Raw genomic sequence first — 8,537 nt, 5'->3', positions numbered from 1 at the left:
TATTTAATTTAAATTTGATTAAATAAAAGCCATAATTTAAATTATTTAATTTAAATTTGATTAAATAAAAGCCATAATTTAAATATTTAATTTAGATTTGATTAAATAAAAGCCAACAGCTGCGCAGCTGCAGCTTTCCTGCACTTACGCAAACATGCAACTTGGCTTAATGGCGAAAAACAGAAGAATAAAACGCAAAACTATTGATTTATAAACACAAAAAAACATAAAAACTCTTTTTTTTTAATTAAAAATGTTTTTTTTAATTAAAAATATTTTTTAAAATTAAAAATGTTTCTTTTTAAACAAATATTTCTCATTTTCTTCAGAAAAAAATGCATGCATAGATTGGAGTGCATGCAGTTGCCCGCTGGGCTCTCAAGAATGGCCCTGAGAAGCTGTATACACCTCAGGAAGCAGCACAGATGAGTGTTGAAGAAGTTTGAATAAGTTTGAAGAACTAAATGGCATTTTAAGTTCTTTTTTAGCAGATTTATAAATTAAAATGTTCAACATTTGCATGCACAAGTATGTTCTGCATATCTAAGCCAGCCTGAGTTCAAGTTCGTGAGCAGTTTTGCAGGAAAGCACTGCAGGGAAATCTGCAATACATTCCCATTTGCTGCACATTTTGCGGATTTCTTGCGGATTTGTTGTCAAATTCATAAAAAGAATTAACTAATTTGTGCAAATACACAAAAAGAATAACATTTTTGTGAAATTCAACAAGTAGTTTCGTGGTTTCCGAGGGCCAGCGAAGTGAACTCGACGGCCCACTCGCTGGGCTCCCTCAGCCTTCCTTCGCGGCTCTGTCTGGCCCTCTCTGTCTTCTCTTTAATAGAAATGAATTAAAATGTCTTCGGGACTTTTCAATTTGCAGAAAAGTTCGAATCTAAAACTTGCATTCCTTTCCCCCAGTTGCAGTGTATGGCCATGTACACCCCAGTGGGCCGTTGGTGCTGTGCAGATCGGCCCCGCGGCACTCCCCAGCGGCCAACTGCCGCCAATTCTTTTGAATTTTGGAATATTTGAATTTAAATTAATAAATAAAAAAGAGTAAACAGCAAAGAAATGTTTGAACGAGCCCGCAGCAGCAGCAGACGCGAGCTGCCGTGTGCCGATGGCTCGGCGGCCGCGGAGCGTCTGCCGCTGCTCTCTGCTGCTCTGGTGTTGTTCCTCCGGTTTGAATTGAATAATTTGTTTGTTAAAGAAATAAATTGTTTGCTAAAGAAGTAAAAAGTGAATTTGTTTCGAGTTTACAGGTTAGACCGCAGAGGCAAGCCGGAGGCTTTTCCGTGGGCCAGTGAGCTGCGTGTCGTCTGCGGGCGCCGCCACCTCCCCGTTTGCCCATATCTCTCTGTCTTGCCGAGCTTTTCCTGTAAATTCCACTTTTATTTTCTTTTTTAAATTTAAAGAAAAGACATAATCAGCCTAACTTCTCTCTGTGGCCGCAGATCGGCCCTGCAGCAGCAGCAGCAGCAGCAGCAGCAGCAGCAGCAGCATCGACGCTTCCCGCGCAGCGAACAGTCGCCCGCAAAGCCCAAAGAGGACTTGAAGGTTTTAAAAGAACAAAAGAAGACATTTTTTGCTTTTTATATTTCAAGAACTTGAAAAGTGGCAGCTTTTGACTGCGCGCAGCCCCTCGCAGCGGCCTCGCCGTTGTCTATCTTCAGCTGCTGCTAAACTGGCAAAGACACTGCAGCAGAGAGCCACAGCTGAACCTTCTTGCTGCAGCAGCAGCTGCAGCAGCAGCTGCAGCAGCAGCTGCAGCAGCAGCTGCAGCAGCAGCTGCAGCAGCAGCTGCAGCGGGCCCTGGGCAGTTTGCTGCTGCAGCTAGCTGCTGGGCGCGCAGCTCTCTGTCTGCTGCTTCCAGAGTTGAAAAAGACTCCAAAAGGACTTCAAAAAAAGGACAAAAGTTGAAAAAAATTCCAAAAAGACTTCAAAAAAGGATTAGAGTTGAAAAAGACTTCAAAAAGACTTCAAAAAAAGGACAAGAGTTGAAAAAAACTTCAAAAAGACTTCAAAAAGACTTCCAAAAGACTTCAAAAAGACTTCAAAAAGGCTTCAAAAAGACTCTGCATGCAAAGAAAATGCCTTTAATGGCTGCGGAAGAAGTTGGGGGTCTGGAGCGGCTCGCGGGGCAGCTGAGGTGTACGTACACCGCACTCTGCTGCTGCAGCGCAGCACTGCTGCCTTCAAATTTTGTGCTTTTTTGCTTTTTTTGTTTATTTTTTTAATTTTAAAATGCAAAAATGCACTTTTGTGTCTCCATAATATCTGTGTAGTTGGGCTGCGGTGTCTGGACACCACAACAGGCTTTCCTGCATGCTCTGTTCCACTTCTCTGTCGCACCTGCTGCTGCTGCTGCTGCTGCTGCTGCTGCTGCTGCTGCTGTTTGCAGCTTTGAGGGACGAGGAGCGCCGTTTGCTGCAGACCTGGGGCTGCCGCAAGTGAGGCTTTCTTTTGCTGCTGCAGCAAAGCAGCAGTTTATTACTTAAGTGGCCGCAGCCCCAAACCTGGTTTGCTGCAGCTTGCTGCTTCCTCTTTACCTCTAGACTCTGCTGCTGCGGTTTGCTGCTGCTGCGGTTTGCTGCTGCAGCAGGCCCGTGGAGCCCCGCCGGGGGCCCCACAGCAGCAAAACTCTGAGGGGCCCCCGAAGTGCTTCTCTTGGAGGGGCCCCGCAGCCTGTGGGGTCCTCTGCAGCAGAGAGAAGTGCTGCTTCTCTCAGCAGCTTGAGAAGAAGGTCTTGTGTGAGTCATTTTGGCTAGCTAGCTGCGTGGCTAGCTGCCTAGCTAGCCAAGTGGCACCTAAGTGGCTGGCTGATTGGCGCTAGCTAGCTAGCTAGCTAGCTAACTGGCTAGCTATTTGGCTAGCCAACTTGCTAGCTAAGTGGCTAGCTAGCTAGCTGGCTCACTGGCCCGCTAGGCTAGCTAGGCTTCTTGCGTTTTGCTTGACGATCAAGCTGCCTACTGAGGCGGCTAGCTGGCTAGCCAGCTAGCTAGCTAGCTAGCCAGCTAGCTAGCCAGCTAGCTAGCTAGCTAGCCACGAAAGCTTTGAAAGGGCTGGCCAGCTAGCCACTGTGGCTGCGTCTGCTGCTGCAGAGGAACTTGGGCCTGCGGGTGCGGGTGATGGAAAACTGCAGCTTCCCTTCCGCCTCAAACTCCTCCCTTCTCAAGGCCCCAAGCCCCACCAGTAAGTCTATTGTGCACGCATGCATGCATGCATGCATGCATGCGTGCATGCATGCATGCATGCGTGCATGCATGCATGCATGCGTGCATGCATGCATGGGTGCATGCACACTAGATTTGCTAGTGGGCATGCATGCATGCAAGCTGCAGCACCATGCTAGCAGCAACAAAGCAGCAGCTGCAGCGCGAGTGAAAATTTGTTCACTGAGGCTGAGCTGGCACTCTAAGAGCTTCCGCAGGGGCAGCGGCTGAGCGAGAAAGCAGCAGCAGCAGCAGCAGCAGCGGCAGCAGCAGCGGCAGCAGCAGCGGCAGCAGCAGCAGCAGCAGCGGCAGCAAGATCATTTTGGCAGCAGCAGTTCACAGAGGCAAACAAAAGCATGGGGTCTTTTCTTTGAAAGCATTTGTCCTTTGTGTGTTCTCTGCTGCGCCTCAGATGGTATAGCAGCAGCAGCTAACTGGGGCGCTGGTGCTGCTGCTGCAGCACCTGCAGCAGCAGCAGCAGCAGCAGCAGCAGCAGCAGCAAGAGGAAGTGGCCTTTCACCCCTTGTGCACAGCAGCTCTGTCCCAGCTGTCTGTACATACACCCCAAAGTGGCAGGGGAGAAACAAAGAAAACATTTGTGGGGCCCTTTTGAGTCTTTCGGAGAAAGAAGCAAAAGTTGCTGCTGCAGAATCATTCTGCAGCAGCAGACTGTCTGCTGCTGCAGAACCATTCTGCAGCAGCAGACTGTCTGCTGCAGCAGAATCATTCTGCAGCAGCAGACACAGGCAGCAGACTGGCCCGGAGCTCCAGGGGAAGCAGCAGCGCGCCGAGGTGCAGCACACGCAGCAGCAGCTGCTGCGGCTGCAGCAGCAACGGCAGCAGCTTCTGCAGCAACGCCAACAGCAGCAGCAGCAGCTGCTGCTGCTGCGAATGCCGCAGCAGCAACCAAATCACCTGCACATCAAGGTAATGGCTCACTTCTTCATCCGTAGCAGCACGAAGTCTGCTTGTCTTTGTGTGTCCTTTGAGCTGCAACCAGCCTAGGCAGCAGCAGCAGCAGCAGCAGCAGCAGCAGTAGCAGCAGCAGCAGTAACAGCAGCAGCAGCAACAGCCAACATGTGACCGTACAAAACGTATGGGGTTGATGCGTGTGGACTCCGCAGGACGACAGAAACTTCTGGGGCGGGAGGCGCCAGCAGCAGCAGCAGCAGCAGCAGCAGCAGCAGCAAGGAGCAGTAGCAAGACCTAGACACACAGTGAGGCCAGCAGCAGCCACGAAGACACACACCAGAAGCAGCAGCACAGCCAGCAGAAGCAACAGCCGCTGCTACCAGCAGCTGCAGCAGCAGCAGCTGCTGCTGCAGCGCGCGACTCACAGAGCTGAGGGGCTATTGCTTGACGCATATTCTCCAGTGAATGAAACGAGCAGCTAGCTAGCTACGTAGCTAGCTGGCTAGCTACGTAGCTAGCCAGCTAGCTAGCTACGTAGCTAGCTGGCCAGCTACGTAGCTGGCTGGCCGGCTGCGTAGCAAGCCAGTTAGGTAGCTAGCTGGCTAGCTATGAAGCTAGCTGGCTGGCTCCACAGTTAGCCAGTCACATAGCTAGCTAGCTAGCTAGCTAGCTAGCTAGCTAGCTAACTACTTGAATATAAAACTGCCTTCCTGTGACTCTCTTGCTTTGATTTAACAGACTGTGACTGAAATGGGAGACAAAACAGCTGCATGCAAAGAGCAGCAAGAAGGCCTTAGCAAGCAGCCAACTGTGCAGCAGCAGCTGCTCGAGGCCCAAAGGCGGGTGGAAATGCTGCAGGCTCTGCTGCAGCAGCAGCAGCAGCAGCAGCAGCAGCAACGCCACCAACACAGGGCTCTGCCGCTTCAGGCGCCAGACCTGCTGCAAAAGCAGCGATCAACGCATCTGCAGCAGCTAGGGCAACAGCAGTCGCTGCAGCAGCAGCAGCAGCTGCTGCGGCAGCAGCAGCTATCACAGCAGCAGGAACAGCAGCAGGCGGCACAGGCTGGTACTCGGCTGCTGCAGCAAAACCGGTGCCGCCCCACAGATCTGCATGCACTGCAGCAAAAACCCAGAGCCTCTGTGGCTTCTCCGCCTGCCCGTCCCCAAGATCCTGGGTGTTTAGACCAATCTGCAGCAGCAGCAGCAGCAGCAGCAGCAGCAGCAGCGCCCACTGCAGCAGCAGTTTATGACGCAGCAGCACGCACAGCAGCAGCAGCCCGCGCTGCAACAGCAGCGCGCACTGCAGCAGCAGCAGAAGCAGCTGCATGCGCAGCGCCGTCACGTGCTGCAGCGGCAGCAAGTACAGAAGCAGCAGCACGTGCAGCAGCAGAGCTCCCCGCAGAGGACGCAGCAGCAGCAGCAGCAGCAGCAGCAGCAGCAGCAAGTGCAGCAGAGGGACCTGCTTTGGGGGGCCTGAGCTTCCTTGGCGCAGCCAGCCCTAGCGAGCCAGAGCCAGAGTAAGCTGCTGAATCCTTTTTGTCTTTTTGTGTTTTTAAAAAATATTTTTTAAATTTGTTCTTTTGCAGCTGCATAAAAGACCCCACAGAAGTTCTTTTGTGTCCTTGGGCCTTGCTGCGCAGCAGCAGCAGCAGCAGCAGCAGCAGCAGCAGCAGCAGCAGCAGCAGCAGCAGCAGCAGCTTTTATGTGTATTGCCCTTCTTTTGGGGGCCTCTGTGTGTGCATAATTTGTGTTTCTAGATTTTTGTTGGCTTGCACCTTTGACCCTCAGATTTGCTGCCTATCTCCTTTAAGCCTTCGCTCAGGGTTTAGGGTTTAGGGTTTAGGGTTTAGGGTTTGGGGTTTAAGAAGGCGCAGGGGGTTTGGTCTTGGCGGTTTAAGCTGCGCGCGGCTTTGCTTGTCCATTTATTTCATTCTTTTCCTTTTTTTCAAACTATTCCATTTCCCAACAAGTCCTTTTGTCTTCTTCCAAAGCTCTGCTTCTTTGCTGCTGCTTGTTTGCTGCTGCTTGTTTGCTGCTGCTTGTTTGCTGCTGCTTGTTTGCTGCTGCTGCTCCGCAGCCCCAATTTGCTGCCCACCAGCGCCTCTTTGGCCCAGGCGGTGCAGCAGCAGCACAACGAGCTCTTCTCCGGCCTTAAGCGAGTCAGTCCCCCCGCCTCTTTGCTGCTGCCTCTCTGCTTCTTCCCAAGTACTAGCAGCAGCAGCAGCAGCAGCAGCAGCAAGTGCAGCAAAGGGGCCTGTTTTGGGTGCTTGGGGGGCCCCCGGGGGCCTCCGGGGCCCCCGGGGGTGCTTGAGGGGCCCCCGGGGGCCCCGGGGGGCCCCGGGGGGCCCCCAGGGGCCCCCGGGGCCCCCAGGATCCCGCAGGGGCCAATGGGAGGGCGAGACCTGGAGGCCCTTGGGGGCCCCGAAATTCCCCAGAAGTTTTCTTAGAAAGGGTCTGGGGGCCCCTAGGGGCCCTAGGGTCCGCTGGGGCCCCCAGGGGCCCCTGGGGGCCCCTAGGGGCCCCTGGGGGCCCCTGGGGGCCCCCAGGGCCCTGGGGCCCCCAGGGGTAGTGCCTGGGTAGGCCTTAGGGCTTATGTTTATTCTGTGGAAATATATTTGGACTTTTGCAGGAACTGGAGAGGGTGGGAGAAATTGAAGAGAGGTACTCTAGCTTGAAGAGTGACCTGCAGCGTATCCGGTAAGGGCCTTGCCCTGCTGCTGCTGCTGCTGCTGCTGCTGCTGCTGCTGCTGCGCTGCTGCTGCTGCTGTTGCTGCTGCTGTTGCTTTTTTGAAAGTTCTATTTTGGAGTGTCTGGCTGCTGAAGATGCCAAAAATGGCAGTTCGCGGCTGCTGCACAGAAACAAGAGTCTGTCTTATTATTATTATTGTTATTATTATTATTATTATTATTATTATTATTATTATTATTATTATTATTATTATTATTAATATTATTATTATCTTTAATATTAATGTCAATATTATTGTTATTACTATTATTATTATTGTGGATAATTCCTATTTACATGAATTAGAATGGGTCTGAAGAGCTGCTTGCGCCCGTGTCTCTGCTGCTGCTGCTGCTGCTGCTGCTGCTGCTGCTGCTGCTGCGCTGCTGCTGCTGCTGCGCTGCTGCAGGAGACAAGCGAAAGAGCTGCGCACACAGACGGGGGCCATTTTAGGGCAGCTGAGCCCCAGCTGAGGCGGAGCAATAACAGCAGCAGCAGCAGCAGCAGCAAGCAGCAGCAGCAGCAAAAGAGGCCGGGAAGGAGCAGCAGGAGACACAAAAGAAGCAAACGAAAAAAGACTGGCAGCAAAAAAACAATTCAAGAAAAGTCCAAAGGAGACAAAGGGGAGGCCACCTTGGGGCAGCAAAGGGACAGAGAGCAGCAGCAACTGGCCAAAAGACAGCAGCAGCAGCAGCAGCAGCAGCAGCAGCTGCTGCTGCTGCTGCTGCTGCTGCTGCTGCTCAGCCCCCAGCCACAAATGCTAGTCTCTGTCTCCCCACCCGCGGGGCTTTGGGTGGCTGGCCGCCGCAGCAAGGCTGCTGCTGCTGCTGCTGCTGCTGTGGCTTCTCGGTCACTTGCTGCTTCTCTTTGACTCTTTTGCTGCTGCTGCATGCATTTCTTTTTTAAAAAAAAAACTCCTTGGCAGCAAACTCAGAGACACATGAGGCAAATGCAAGTCTATTTGCAGGGCCTCTTTGAAGCAAGTAAAGATGCATTAAGGCAGACCCTTTGCTGCTGCGCTGCTGCTGCTGTTGCTGCTGCTGCTGTTGCTGCTGCTGCTGCTGCTGCTGCTGCTGCTGTCTCCCCCCACCAAGAGGGCTGCTGTGGCTTCGCAGGAAAAACGGAGACCCCACGGGCCCTGCGCCGCTGCGGTGTGTCGCGAGCTAGCTAGCTAGCTAGCCAGCTAGCTAGCTAGCTAGCTAGCTAGCTAGCTAACTAGCTAGCTAGCCAGGGTCTGGGCAGCCAGAGGCCGCTGCAGCTAGCGACAGGCTGCAGCTAGCCACACTGGCTGGGCGTGGCTAGCTAAGTAAAGGCCCTATTGATTGTTTGTCTTTGTCTTCGCAAATATACTTTTTAAAACAGCAGCAGCGCAGCAGCAACAAAAGAAAAGCCCCGCAGCTCGCAGCTGGGCTGCGCCGCGCGAGGCGAGCTAGCCACAGCTAGCTGCAGCTGCAGCTAGCCACAGATAGCCATAGGTGCCCGCAGCTAGCTACAGCTAGCCACAGCAAACCACAGCTACCCACAGCTAGCCACAGCCAGCCACGGGTAGCCACAGCTAGCCGCAGCTAGCCGCAGCTAGCCGCAGCTAGCCGCAGCTAGCCGCAGCCAGCCATGGCTATCAGCCATGGCTATCCCATCTAGCCGCAGCTAGCCATAGCAGCTACCCCAGCTAGCCACAGCTAGCC

The 8,537-nt window shown here is 52.9% G+C and overlaps 1 protein-coding gene across 1 annotated transcript; it reads left to right on the top strand.

Annotated features, from left to right (window-relative positions):
- Positions 1-1,071: 1,071 nt before the first annotated feature.
- On the top strand, positions 1,072-6,571 carry ENH_00049180 (hypothetical protein, conserved; the record flags this gene model as incomplete). Its single annotated transcript, XM_013581232.1, has 10 exons — positions 1,072-1,232; positions 1,455-1,557; positions 1,735-1,819; positions 2,402-2,450; positions 2,600-2,750; positions 3,102-3,192; positions 3,625-4,139; positions 4,337-4,429; positions 4,863-5,641; positions 6,202-6,571. The coding sequence occupies 10 exons, from the start codon at positions 1,072-1,074 to the stop codon at positions 6,569-6,571; spliced, it is 2,397 nt and encodes a 798-aa protein (XP_013436686.1).
- Positions 6,572-8,537: the final 1,966 nt, after the last annotated feature.

Source organism: Eimeria necatrix, genomic scaffold (genome assembly GCF_000499385.1).
Source record: "Eimeria necatrix Houghton genomic scaffold, Enh_scaff382, whole genome shotgun sequence".
Classification (NCBI taxonomy): domain Eukaryota; phylum Apicomplexa; class Conoidasida; order Eucoccidiorida; family Eimeriidae; genus Eimeria; species Eimeria necatrix.
The sequence above is the reverse complement of the archived record's forward strand: the minus strand, read 5'-3'. Positions and strand labels throughout refer to the sequence as shown.